We start from the raw sequence: 14,702 nt of genomic DNA on the forward strand, positions 1-14,702 counted from the left end.
ATCAATCATACAAATTTTATTTTTTTTTTAATTTTTTTTTTTTTAATGTTTTTTATTTATTTTTGGGACAGAGAGAGACAGAGCATGAACGGGGGAGGGGCAGAGAGAGAGGGAGACACAGAATCGGAAACAGGCTCCAGGCTCCGAGCCATCAGCCCAGAGCCTGACGCGGGGCTCGAACTCACGGACCGCGAGATCGTGACCTGGCTGAAGTCGGACGCTTAACCGACTGCGCCACCCAGGCGCCCAATCATACAAATTTTATTAAAAGCACATGAAAAACAGCACAATCTCTCCACTCGAGGGTTTGTTTTATGGAAAGGTGCCAATCCATCTAACAGTATATAGAAAAATCTTGGGGCTCAGTAGGGTTGAGCATCTGACTTCGGCACAGGGCATGATATCACAGTTCATGAGTTCAAGCCCCACACTGGGCTTTGCACTGATAATGCAGAGCCTGCTTTGGATTCTCTGTCTCCCTCTCTCTGCCCCTCCCCAGCTGATGCTCTCTCTCTCTCTCTCAAAAGTAAACAAACACTTAAATAAAGAAATAAATGTAAAAATATATAGAAATACTCAATTCGTTAGGCTTCAAAGACTTTATTCTAGAGTGAAATTAAGCATCTTTCTGGTGCCTTCCCTCCTCACTCTTTAGCAGAGATAAGATATGCCTGTGGTCTCCCAAAGCCCAAACAATTTGTCATTCCTCAGAAGTGGTAAGACTTCACAGGTCTGGTGTCTTACGGGAAAGGTAAGAGACCCTGAAGCGCTCAGACTGCACCAGAAGATCCAGAATCCAGAAACAGACTCCCATATTGGTTGAAATCCCTTTGACAGGTACCTGTTTCGTCATGTGAGAGATGGGGTAAGTCCTTCCCAGAGAACATTCCATGATCCGAATCAGCAGCCTCCCACAAAGGAGCGGTCACAGTGGCCCGGTGCAGCTTCATGCTAATGAGGCCCCCGCCCTCTTTGCTATACCATCATCTGTGCAGCACTGACCTTCTACAGAGGAGAAAGGAAGGTAGGCTGGGGCTGGCCTTACCTGTTTTTCCTGCTCCGCTTTCCCCGGTAATGAGAATACATTGGTCTTTATCTTGATCTCTTAGGGACCTGTATGCTTCATCTGACAGGGCAAAGCTGTAGGGGAGAATGGGAGAGAAGTCCTTAAAATTCAGCTCATTATTCATGTGTTTATGAGATGTAACTAGAGGCTCTTTAAAGGACACTGATATGCTGCAGATAGAAAGCCGAGACGTCAGATTTTATTTCCTTCAAATTCTTGAAGGAAATAAATAAACCCATCCATCCTTGTGGCCCATGGTCCCTTTTCCTTCACATCCTCTAGTAAACAAAGTGGTACTGACTTACCGTCCTCTAAAGATATGCTTTATTTAACCCACATGTGATACTTATGGTTCATTTTATTAAAATCTTGGCAATTCAGAGAACCAAGAAGAAAATGTCGCATCACATGCCCAACACTGGATGATGCAGCGGTTTTCAGGACAATACACTGGAATTTCAAAAAAATTTTTTCGAATGTTAGAAAAAGTTCTATCAAATGCCAAATGGCTGATATTACCATCATTGAGCTAAATACAGAACTACTGCCTTCACAAACAGATAACAAACTATAATGCCCACCAGAGGCAAGAAGGACCATGGGTCGGCCAGGGGTCTGCTCCAGTCCTAGGCCCTCAAGCTCCTCACAGGGCCCTGTGCTGACAACAGGGCCCCCTATCAAGACCAGGCCAGTCCCCAGGTTGATCTTCCTTGCCTCAAAATTTATAAATAAGGTAAAATTTGCCCCCTCCAGCTAAATGAAAAATAATTGTTTGGGTTTCTTTTTTTTTTAATGTTTACTTTTTTATTCTGAGAGAGAGCATGAGCAGGGGAGGGGCAGAGAGAAGCCCAAGCAGGCTCCACACTGTCAGTGCAGAGCCCGATGCGGGGCTTGATCTCACGATCAAGTGAGACCATGACCTGAGCTCATACCAAGAGTCAGACGCTCATCTGACTGAGCCACCCAGGCGCCCTTAACTGAGAAATAATTTTGACAATATGATACTGTGTTTAAAACAGGGGCTCCTGGGTGGCTCAGTTGGTTGAGCTTCTGACTCTTGATTTCAGCTCAGCTCCTGATCCCAGGGTTGTGTGATCGAGCCCTGAGCAGGGACTCCTCACTGTGTGTGTAGCCTGCTTAAGATCCTTTCTCTCTGTCTCTGTCTCTCTCTCTCAAACTGAAAAAAAAAAAAAAAAAAAAGGTAAAGCCCTATTCATTTATCAACAAGTATTTATCAAGAGTCTACCTTGTATAAAGAACATGCTGGAAATATAAAGGTAAGCTGGACTCAGCCCTTTTCCAGGAATTCTCGGTCAAAAGCAGGAGAGAGAGATACAAATAGAAAACAGCAACCCAACAAGTTAAGAGCAATGAGAAAGATATGTGCACAACATTGCAGAACAAGACAGGGGCCCAAGGGGATGGGGAAGGGAGCCGCAGATTCTTCAGAAGTAGGAAAACCAGTCCTAAGGAATACATTAACAAGGCTAAGGGCTTTTAGGCAAAAAAGCAAAAAACAAAATAATCGAGAGTGTGGATGTTCCTTCTTGCTGGAAGGCAGAACATAAAGAAGGGGTGAGCAATGAGCCAGGGAGATAGATGGGCAGACTCCAAATTGGAGCAGAGATGATAAGGTTGCCACACTCCGGGACTGTAAGCGGGAGAGTGGCAGGATCAGGTAGGATTCAGATAGTAATTAGAGCTAAAAATGGCAACCTTACCAGCACTGTCTCCAAGCCCTTCATATTTAATCATTTTAACTCAAACTACTAAGGGCAAGTTATTATTAATCCCACTTCCTGATGATAAAACTGTGGCACAAAATAAAGACCTAATTTGCCAAGGTTACACTGCCGATGGGACACAGTAGAGCCAGAACTGATCCCTGCTCCTGACCACTGGGACAGCCTGGCGCTTCATGGTCGGCAGGGCCACAAGAGTGCATCGGAGACCAATCTGGAGTAAGGAACACCAGTGAAGGGCTGGCGATACGGGGAGAGTTTACATTTCACTGACCAGACCACAGAAAGCCTTTCAGTCAACGACCGGCTTTTCTTGAAACGGTGAGTAGGAGCATCATTAATACTGACAATTTACTGAGCAGGATGAAGTGCTCTCATATTCATAATCAGATATGATCCTTAAAACAGCTCTATGAAGTAAACGCTGGCCTCCTTGAAGATAAATGATCCAACTCAGACCGAGAAATGACACAACGTGTCCGTGACCCCTTTCCCAGAACAGTCATAACTTGAACCTGGAAATACTGTGTACCACATTCTTCCCTTCTTGTCACATCCTCTTAGGGCTATCTGTGATCTCATCTTCTGGCAGAGCTACTGTGGGACCTCAAAGAGCCACCATGAGCCTTATTCTGTCACCATCATTTCAATGAATCCAATCCCTTGCCCATAATAAGTATATTCTTGAAAGCATTTGTTGAATGAATGCATGAATATGAAAAGAGAAAGGAAAAAATAATGGAACTATCGGGCACAAGGGACTTTTTTGAGTAGCAGGTGGCTTTAACTCATTTATATGACCAGTGCACGGGGTGATCTTCTGCCCAGCAGGTCTTACCCTCTCCTCAAATCCCTCTCAGCTATTCCCTATCTAACCAGCACCTTGCTCACCCCCTTAGACCACTCAGCGGGGCTCCTCCTTCTCTTGTGTTCTCTGATGCCCTCAGGTAAAAACAAGCATGTCCCTGCACACACCAATGCACAGTAAGGACAGTGAAAAATACAATGACTGTGGGAACAGAAGACACCCTGGGTAGGATTCTCTAGGCCTGGGATCCACAATTCCCCACCTACATGACCGTGAGGCCAGTCCCTCACCCTGGCTGCATGGCAGTCTCTTCACGTACCAATTGGAGAACAGAGCCACATACCACATACTTCAGCTTAGAAGGTTAAAGAAAGGTGTATAAAAGCTCTGGAAGTGTTATAAAGCCCTAAATAAATGTGTGAATTCTTTCTGTGCTACAATCATTTATGTACACATCTTCCCAACCCCTACCAGGATGTAAGCTCCTCTAGGGCACCGCCTTTTTTCTAGTTAATCTTTGTGCCATCCGGCAGAGTTACAAGCATAAGACGCCAAAAATACGCAAATAGGAAAGAATAGATGAGTGAATTCTCTCCAAATATCAACAAAGTAAGTCACTATTGGAGTGAGCCCCGCAGAATGGTAAACAGGAAAGTCATTTCTTCTTATGACCTTCATGCAGGAAAGAAAAGCAGAGCTTAGATTTCTTACTAGCTTCACTCTCCCTGCCATTCTTCTCACCCCCGACAACAGTTCAGAGATGCCACTATCATTATCATCACTGGCAAGAAATGCAGGAAAACACATTATGGCAAATACAAATGAACTTTTCCTACTATATATACATATATGGTGTGTGTATATATATATATATACACACATAACATATACATATACATATACATATACATATATACATACACATACATATACATACACACACACACACACACACACACACACACACACACATATATATTCACTGTACATATTCACTGACTTCCTCATGGGTTGTTCAACACAAGCCTTTCCTATGCTCCTAAGACTGCAAGTTAGGTTTAAATATTACACCATCAATGATTCAAAATTATTTCTAACATGAATAACAATATATGACTGTGTGTGTGCACACAACACACATAAACACACATACACAAGGCTTTAGAAGATCACCAAATGACCCTGCCATGGGTTTATGTCACATCAAAACACTTATGCTGAATGCTTAGTTTTTTTCTTGTCTGTCCAGACAGAAATAGTTAACTGCTGTCCCCCAAAACTGGGTTTGATTTACAATGGAGTATATTTTAATATAAAGGCTAAAAGGGAGAGTTATTCTTTCAAGACTCTAGACGGCCATGAAAATTTATCAACTGAAGTACTCAAGCACTGGAACAATGGGCTGGGACTGTCGGCACACCCAGCCCAGGCACACTATAAATGTGATCGTATATGTACTTCGTATGAACTCAGACCTTGACTTCACTTATTTAAAAAAATGACCAAAGAGCAGGCCATGAAGGACATAAGCCCTGCCCCCGGCCTTGTTCTCTTCCTCTCCGGCAACATTAGCAGGTACCCATCACCACGGCCAACATTTATAACTATAAACTGAAACCACATGCCAGTCTTCCAAACCACTCTGTAATTAAGGAACCTAAATAAATCTTTAGAAAAGTTTTTCCTTCAAAACACTTGTGACCCATATGCTTCACATTATTTTGTGAGCATGTCAGCATTGTTATTTACCACACGCAGAAATGAATGGTTTATTATAACGCAGTGACGATAACGTCAGGGGCAAGCATGGGTTTGATGCCACCACATCAAGAGCATGGGTTTCACCCACTTCTTCTGTCTTCTAGTTGAGCTCTAAGAATAGAGACAGCCTGACGCTTGAAAGCAAGTCCCCCCTTCATTTCCAGGTCAGCTGCACAGCTGTTGGCTGAGAGCCAAACTTTCCCGAACACCACTACGCATGCTCACGGCACATTTCCAAACAGCTGAGCTGTATGTATCTCTTGCTTTTCGGTTTTAGATGTTTGGTTTGGGTCATCTGTTATTTTCTGTCGGGGCGCAATGTTGGGTTGCACGTTGAAAAATTAAGTAGCCGGTACGTATGCTTCTCCTCCATCTTATTTCTGCTCAGAATGTCCATCTCCACAGCGGTTCTGCTTTTATGGTCATCAAAGGTGACAGCAGGGCTTTTTTCCCCAAAACTCTAGGCTCTCCACCCTGCCACCTGCTTTCTAAGTTTATTTCATCTACAATGCAAAGCAGGAAAGATGTCACACGAAATACATCACCACCACTACCTAAAGCCAATGTTCTTCCAAGCAGATCTCTATTTTTCACTGTCTCTGGCTCCCTCATAATGAGTCGCTTGAGATCTTTTCCCCAAAACAGTCTGATCCATTTCGTTAGTTTGTTATCTCCATTAGCCAAAGTTCAGCAGAACAAAATTTGTCTAAGAAAACTCTACTGAATGTACGAAACTGTTACTATCTATTTGTTTCATGTCATTTTCTTCAAAAGCTCTCAAGATGGTATTCCCTTTCACCTAATCCTGAATTCTAGAATATTTTAGAATCATACTAGGGAAATTCTGCTTCTGATTTTAACCCTCTTAAAATCACCTGTCTCAAAATTCTCATCTACAATTTAGATCTACAAATCTCAACTATTTCTTCTCTTTCTAGCTCTGGCTCAGCCGTACGTTCTTCTAAAATTACATAACAAAAAAAATTAATAAGTGTTTTTTTAAAAAATTCCTAACCTTCAAGTGTTCCACCAATTTCTAACTTCATACTGAACTCCATTCAAGGGCTGAGACAGTCCACGAGAAGAACAGGGGAGAAAAGGAAAAGGAGAAAGGGAATTATGTGTAGAGTGTATTACACGGAAACGTTGAGGCTTGTTGATTTGTTGGCTTATTATTTTTTTAATATAATTTATTGTCAAATTGGCTTACATACAACACCCAGTGCTCATCCCAACCAAGTGCCCTCCTCAGTGTTGGCCTTCCATGAAAAACATTATTGCAGACATCAATCATTGCCTCTTATTCTTTTTTTTTATGTTTATTTATTTTTGAAGGAGAGATAGACAGAGAGCAAGCAGGGGAGAGGCAGAGAGAGAGGGAGACACAGAATCTAAATCAGGCTTCAGGCTCTGAGCTCTCAGTACAGAGCCTGATGCAGGGCTCGAACTTACAAGCCGTGAGATCATGACCTGAGCCGACGTCAGACGCCCAACCAACTGAACCCCCCCGGGCGCCACGCTCCTATTTGTAATTCAGAAAATGTTCACCCACTTGAAAAATATCACCTTGTCAAGTTAGTGTAATGCTCTACCACCACACATTCATCATATCACATCTGAAGGAAGAATTTCAGGGAAAATAAGTGTTTGTAGTTATTTATTACAAGTTACTATAATTTTTTATCCTGGAAAGCTTTATTGCATTCTTGTCCTATGCCAGACATGGTAACTTAACATATTTTTCACAGCACAGTTATCCTCCATAGCCATGTCATCAGTGAGCATTCCTCATAACCCAAGCCTCAGAACAACAGAAGATAGAGAACAAAAATGAGTCTCTCTTCAAAATAAATACCAATGGGCAAAATGTACACTATAAGTAAAAAAGGACAGAAGATGAAAACAAACATAAAGAATAGGTTCAGGGGAGATGGATGGTAAATGGACTCAAATGGCTGCAAAGTTCCTTTATTTTACATAAAGTGATACAGTATTAATTCAATAACAGTCCTGAAAGGTGTATTATAATGCCTAGAACAACAACTAAAGTAATAACACAAGAGCTGCAAAGTAACTAAAAAATTAAAATGGAATTCTAAAAAAAATTAAAATAATCCAAAAAAAGGCAGGAAAAGAGGAATAAACACAGAGGAGACAAACAGAAAATAAATTATTAAAAGGTAGACCTAAATTCAACCATATTAGTAACTACATTAAATGTTAATGGACAAAAATACTCCAATTAAAGGGCAGAGAATGTTAGAACAGATACAAAAGCAAAATCCACCTATATGTTGCCCATAGGAGCCACATTTAAAATAGGAAGACATAGATAGGCTGAAAGGAAATAAGATTTAAAATAAGCAATTGCTTAAAAATACAATATTGTAATTTTTTTCATATATTTAAACTCAAAGAAGTCCCTACTTGTCACCTAAGAGGGATGCTATGCAATGGCACAGCATATGGCAGACAGCAGGTGAGACTTAATTATCTTAAAAATATGAGCTACAATCATTTTTGTAAGAACACTTTTTTTTTTAATCAATACTTAATTTTCCAAATTCATAGACATTTGTATATCCTCAACTTAAGTAGCCACACAGCTTTCTTTCGCTACACAATTGGAAAGGGCCTGTTTCTATTAGCTACCAAACAGAAATAATCTCATCAGGGATGAATCATTTTAAGATGACATCTGTTCTAAAGTGACAAAAGTAAAGCATCAAATAAAGCTCAAAAGTCAGGCTTTAAAATAGGATATGACAAATAGGCACAAGAAAGTTTCTTCTTCCTTTAGAATTACATTGGTTCTTGAAAAATAGACTCCCACAGGATTTTTGTGAAATTCCATAGATTGCTGAGTCAACCTCAATGTACACCTGGTCTCTCACCATTTCTTAATGGGTCAAAAATATTTTTTAATCTTTAACAATCAGAGGTAATCACCAAGGTGACAAAAATCACGGTATCTGAATGTCTTGTATATATAAAATGAGTCACTTGTGTTATAATGTTTTAAGTAACAGCAGAAATCCCTGCGTAATTGGAGAAGAAACTCTTCTTAGAATTTACAAGCACAGCTCTTTATTTCAAAGGTTCAACATGCCAATTATGGAATATAATCTAAAACAAACAGCAAAGATTGCTTTCAAGATTTTAGAAATTTTATTTATAATCCTCCTGTGATGAAGAAGCTTTGAGGTATACACACAGTCTTCTGACCCTATGTGCCTAACCATTATCAAAATCACCATGGAGATCCTCATGTGTTCCCCCATCTGGGGTCAGCCAGCCATAAGTCACTTCTTCTGGAGACTGATACAAAGGTGGACTGGGCCAAGGGCTAATACTTTTTCAAAGGTGGATTGCAAAACCCAGGTACTGGAGACATGCATTAGGAAGAGACAAGGGGTTTAGAGAGACTAAATTATGCCAGGAAGGAAAAGGACTGGACTTAAGATATGCAAGCAGTGAGGAGGAAACATCTGCTTTCAGGGTCTGGAAGCTGCTGTTTGGAATTTAGTACTAATCCCTTGTGCTGCTCAGGACTTCCTTCTGAAAATGATGCCCTGAGCATGAGATGCCACAGGGGGAAAGCCCTCACTGGGGTAGCATCCTGCTTTGGGTTTGGCAAGCATCCGGAAGCAAAGAGGCTGATTCCCCTTCATCAGTGTTCACTGCTGCAGGGCCTTATCCCTCAAATTAGCAAAGGGCGAATGGTTCCTACTATTCAAGAATGGATCAATGCCCTAATAAGTAAAATGGAAGAGTGTGTGGAGGAAGGGGTTCCCAGGGAGTTCATGGGCACCCATGAGAAAGGAGGCATTGTACTCACCAGGCAAATTCTGAGGACAATGGTGAAGAAAATCTGTCCTCTAGAGGCTTAAAATCTAACAAGAAAGACACTAAAGTCCCCCAAAATGGAGGTGGGAGAAGGTAATAAGCACATCAGCAATCTCCTAAAGATATTCAGAAAGGGGAGAAATGACTTTTACTGAGAAAGGTATATCACGGAAAGCTGCAATATCTGAACCCCAAGGCAATATGCAAGGACAGAGGCTGGGAGAACACAGACACCAAGGAGGAAATTATGTTATTTCCCCTGTCCAGAAATTAACAAAACACACCTGATTTAGAGGAAAGAACAAAGAGACAATTAGACTCTTAATTCAAATTCAGTAAGCCCTGCAAGTGTTTTTAGTATCCGTTTTAACAAAAGAATACTAACAATCACCCAATTCTCATAAAAATAATTATACAGTTATAATCTATAAAAACAGCCTTTCCTGCTCAAGGTAAACACAATTTAAACAAATTCCCAACACAACTGTTCCCAAGCCTTTTGGAAAAATGGATTATTTCAACTAATCTCATAGTCAGGTTTTATGACTTTATTACAGGCAACTAAATCCTGGAAAAAGTTATCCCAAGAGAAGTTACTCCAAAGACCTTCCTAATCACCCATAGGACTCAATGTTTTACTCATTAAAGTAAACAGAATGACTTCACATTCTTAAGATGTTAACTGATTTTCCAGATAGATGTTCCTTACTGATTTAAGGCCTAAAAATGTGCACCTTCTGTGTGTCTTTGTCTAACTTGGAACAGATACTGTGATCTAAGGTACCTCACGTCACCATCCCAAATAGTTAAGTCAATTCAGTGAAGTGAACCTTTCAGGTTTACAACATTCAAATATAAACCTGTATCATTTAACTTGGATGGCCCCTCAGTGCCTGCTATGGACACAGGATGCAATGAGGCAGAGTCTCAGCTTTCCTCCAAGAGAAGCGGGAAACATAGGGATACTTGTCTACAGTAGAAGACACTATGCTGGGGGCCTTTCGTGGCGCCATGCACTGAATGAAGAAGCGTAGCGAAATCTGGCTGTGGCCATCACAGAAGGACTGGATGGAGACGGCATCTGAATGGGAACCCCAAGTACACACTGCTTTATTTCTTTAAAAATGCACAGAGGAGAGGGAGTGAGCAGTAGTGGGAGGTTACCAATTTCTTCAAGCGCTGGTCTGTGCTTCCAGCCCACGGAGCTGCGCAGATGATATTTATAAAGCACCCTGAACAGTGTCTGAAATGGAGCAGGCACTCAGGAAAGGACTGGAGGGCCAGCTGAGGCCAAGTTTGCATGTTTAAAGAATCGAGGTCACAAATCAATTCACATTTTGGAAAGCGAGATCTGCCACCATTTCATAGAGTGAATGCAAAATTCAATGAAATCAACAAATATTACCAAGATTCCTGATAATAAATAGACACATGTATACACACACACACACACACACACACACACACACACACACAGAGACCACTGTGCATATGCAATGAAACATCTGGGTTTGCACATGTTATTACAGAGAAAAGGAAGTAAATACATAAAATAATAATAATGATAATAATAATTATTATTATATTACTATACTTCGGTTATTAGCTAAATTCACATCATGATACCATAAAGGAGAAAACATTTTGGAAATAATTTTAAGAGAATTCAGTATTCATTTATTCAATAAGCATTCTGTGTGCAGGCAGAGGAATACATGTGACATCAACCCTACCCTTGCACACTCCAGGTAGAGAAATCATCTACTATCTAACTAGATAATAATCTAATCATTTGAGGACAGGTCATTTGGTCTGTGGCTTACCTAAAAACAGCAACAAAACCTTTCTCTAAAGCATGAGGGACACTGGTACCAGGAAAAACATTTTTTGAATTAAAATTTTGCTTGACTCATCCAGATATCCAACACCTTTCAAATCCACCCCTTCCTTTCCTCCCCGTCACCAGTTTTTATTGCCTTAGACAAGTTCCTCACTTCTGGCCTGAGCATCAGTAACTCCTAAAGGGGCCTTCTATAACCAGGCAAGATATTTTCACAAGCCATCCTGATACGATACTGTTAAAATATAATGTCATTTTTATTACCATGACTTTCTTTATTCCTAATCCTGTCCTCACTGCAGCCAGGTTTGACTACTTGCTTTTAGGTGTTTCTGTAACCAGGTTTGTTAAAGCTTGCTTCTGTAAAGCAAAATTGTATCATTGCTGTCTTCCAAAACTATGATTCTATGGAGTATTCTCCATTTTAAGTATCACCCACTTACATTGTTTAGGCATCAGAGAGAAGTGTTAGATACATGTTGGAGGATTTCCTAGGAATCTGGACTCAAGTGATCCTAGTGGCCCAGAGATTCCCTTCCCTCCCACACCCCCAATGTTTTAATATGGGGTTTAAAATCTACTCTAATCTTTGCAAATTCAGCACATAAACAAAATGCAGGAACCTTTCCTCCGGGCTTCCATATGGAAAACAAATGAGTCCATTATTACACAGTCAAATCCATGTCTCAAATTAAAAAAAAAAAAAAAAGAAACTCAGTGATTGAAGGAGAGAAATCAGAGGACCACAAATCAGACCATGAAGAAAGAACTCCCCCACTCCATGACCCCCCCACCCCCACAGCCCCACGCAGGCTTTACCCCTGGGATGACTGATGGCCCTCTCCAAAAGGTCCCAGGGTGGGGAACCAAGGGATGACTACTGCTCATTGGGTATGTCTTCCAGACGGTTCTCACTCCCACTCTCCCTCCCTTACCCCAGTTATGGTCCTCACCCAGGAGGAAGGGACTTCCATGATAAGGTAAGAAAGAAAGGCTCAAGATGCCAGAAGATCTGTTCTACACAGCAGTTACTGTTTCTTACATGTTGCATTTTTCTTTTAACGCTGAAACGTTTGTCACTTTAAAATGGCTTCAAAGTGGCCACATAAGAATGGGTAAATCAAAAATACCACACGCCACTCCGCCTGCAGGCTGGCTTCCCTGCAACCCTCCTCCTTCTAAAATGCTAACGGGTCACTCCCTCCTGGACGCACTCCCCTGGCTCTCCACCACTCTGGCAGAGAGGGGTCCAGAACTCTCGCAGGAAATGATGCAACAGCAATGCTTTGAGCTTCTGCTGGAGGAAGATTTAATGTTGATCCAGAAGAAGTGCCCTAACACTCCCAAAAGGATCAAATACAACTCCTGTATTATTCCATCCCACAAAAGCACAGCTCCAAAGTGAACTCAAATACAGAGCCCTCAAACATCTGCTTTCAAGTACTTTAAGCCATGTCACACTGTCTGCAGAGTGGCCGCAAGAAAATGACGTGTCACATACACAGATCACATATTTATTTGAGAAACACTGCAATCTGCAAGCAGGCAGCATTTATTGCCACGTGTCTGGGGGGGGGGGGGGAAGCTATCTGATAAAGGTGTTGTCATTAGAGACCAACCTTGGAAAAACTAAGAATAAAGTCCTGAAAGCCAGCAGCCACCATCCCCTATCAGCTAGGGAGGGGCGAGAGACCCTAGATGAGAACAGACTGTGCCTAAGGCATTCTGGATACAAATACTGGGTCCTTGAGAGCTATGCATAGTGCTGCTGGATGTTTTTGTTACAGAATATAAGCTCAAGACAAGCTTCTATCTTCAACACAAAATCTTGAACTTAAAAACTTCCTTCATGGGTGTCTCGACTGGTTTCTGGTTACCCAGATCGGTAAAAATAAGGCAGTTTCTCACACAGGATCTAGTCTCTAGGAGCTTTGGTTTTCATGGGTGTGTGATGCATGAAAAAGCAAGCAAGATCCTTCCCAGGAGCTAGTCTAGCTCTCTTTCCAAATGGTTCATTTCCTTCTTGGCTCCTCATCTGCCCAACTGCCCCCACCAAATACCCTCTTCCCTGGAAACCCTGGATGATTCCCCTTGTTCCAGGAGCTCCCTGACTCTATACCTGCAAGATCCCATTTATACATGTATTATACCCCCAGCGTGTTTTAATTTTTGGACTTTTTTTTTATTACAGTTTCTCTCCCTTGAGAGCAGGAATTATGACTCACCATCTCAGTGCCTGACATATATGCTCAGAATAAATTTGCATAATGAATCCTAACAGTCCTTTCTCCTAGTCACGCAAAAAAAAAAAAAAAAAAAAAGGACAAAAATTAATTTATGGCATTTTCAGAGTCTGTGTTTGCTTACCAACTATTTATAAAAAAAAAAAAACAAAACCTAATAAGGGAGAAATCAAGAGACCTGTTACTCGAGTACGCATATGTAAGTGCACATTCATATCTTTACAAGAAAGAACTCTATGGATTTAAAATACTCAAAGAAGAAAAAGAAAGTTAAAGGGAAACTTCATGCTTGCCAGCTGAAATTCTTCGTTTAGGTTATGTTTTAGTATTCGGCACTTCTCTCTGATGCTGGTTTGTGCAGGTTCTGTTTGAAGGCACAGGCAAAATGATCACCTAAAATCTTCTGCTTTAGAAAGGCAAAGTGTGATTATATTTGCACTCCAGAATCTTGCCAGTTCCTAAACTAACAGGCAAAATCAGTCATCTCTAGGGCTAGCTGTGAGAATACCTTGCTCCTACCCTTCCTAGAGACCCACCTGATATGACCTCTCTTCTCTAAAGTATGTACAGTCGCTTCTCTAGGTCCCTGCTGAGCAAATTATCATGTTTATCCTAACTTCCTTCCCGAGTTAGATAGCCACTAGCTACCTAGTGCCTACAACCAGCCAGGAACTGACCCAGCATCACAGGGTATAAAAATGAAAATGGAGCTGTCTCTGCTCTCCAGACTTTCAAGTTCAAGCCTCTCCCTCCACCATGGCCTCTTGAGAGTCGCACGCATCACAGACCCCTTCTGGCCCCCAAACAAGTTCATCTCCTCCCTGGAAGAAGGCACACAGTTAACGTCCTGAAATTTATGTTCTTCAGGACAGATTTTCTGCACCAAGAAAAAAATCACTGGGACTTGCAGAGGTGAGGCACTCAACATTTCTGTTAGATTAATAAACCAACAAATCTTCAAAACTCCTCACATTAAATCTTCATAACTCGAATGAGTAGAAACAATGCCTGGAAAACCTGTGATAATATCCTTCTGCTCCTCTCCATGTATCTTTCTCGCCACTGAGATCTGGCATAATAGTGAATCCAACTCATTCATTCATTCATTCATCCATTCATTCATTTGAGAGGGAGCATGAGCATGCCCACACAAGTGAGGGAAGGGGGAAGGGGGAAGGGGGAAGGGAGTGGGGGAGGGGGGGAGAGAGAGAGAGAGAGAGAGAGAGAGAGAGAGAGAGAGAGAGAGAGAATGAGAGAGAGAGAATCTAAAGCAGGCTCCACCCGGTCAGTGCAGAGCTCTAAATGACCCTGAGGTCATGATCTGAGCCAAAATCAAGAGTCCAACACTTAACCCACTGAGCCACCCAAGCACCCTGAATCCGACCAATTTAGTGAC

At 41.5% G+C, this 14,702-nt stretch overlaps 1 protein-coding gene across 4 annotated transcripts in view; it reads right to left on the bottom strand.

The window, feature by feature from the left end:
- Nucleotides 1-14,702, bottom strand: part of MYO1B (myosin IB) — a 189,540-nt gene that overhangs the window by 101,726 nt on the left and 73,112 nt on the right. For all 4 annotated transcript variants that reach the window (XM_058710880.1, XM_058710897.1, XM_058710887.1 and 1 more), the window contains exon 4: nucleotides 1,046-1,140. In XM_058710880.1, coding sequence (XP_058566863.1) covers nucleotides 1,046-1,140 — 95 coding nt within the window. The remainder of the gene's footprint in view (nucleotides 1-1,045; nucleotides 1,141-14,702) is intronic.

Source organism: Neofelis nebulosa, chromosome 2, assembly GCF_028018385.1.
Source record: "Neofelis nebulosa isolate mNeoNeb1 chromosome 2, mNeoNeb1.pri, whole genome shotgun sequence".
NCBI lineage: Eukaryota > Metazoa > Chordata > Mammalia > Carnivora > Felidae > Neofelis > Neofelis nebulosa.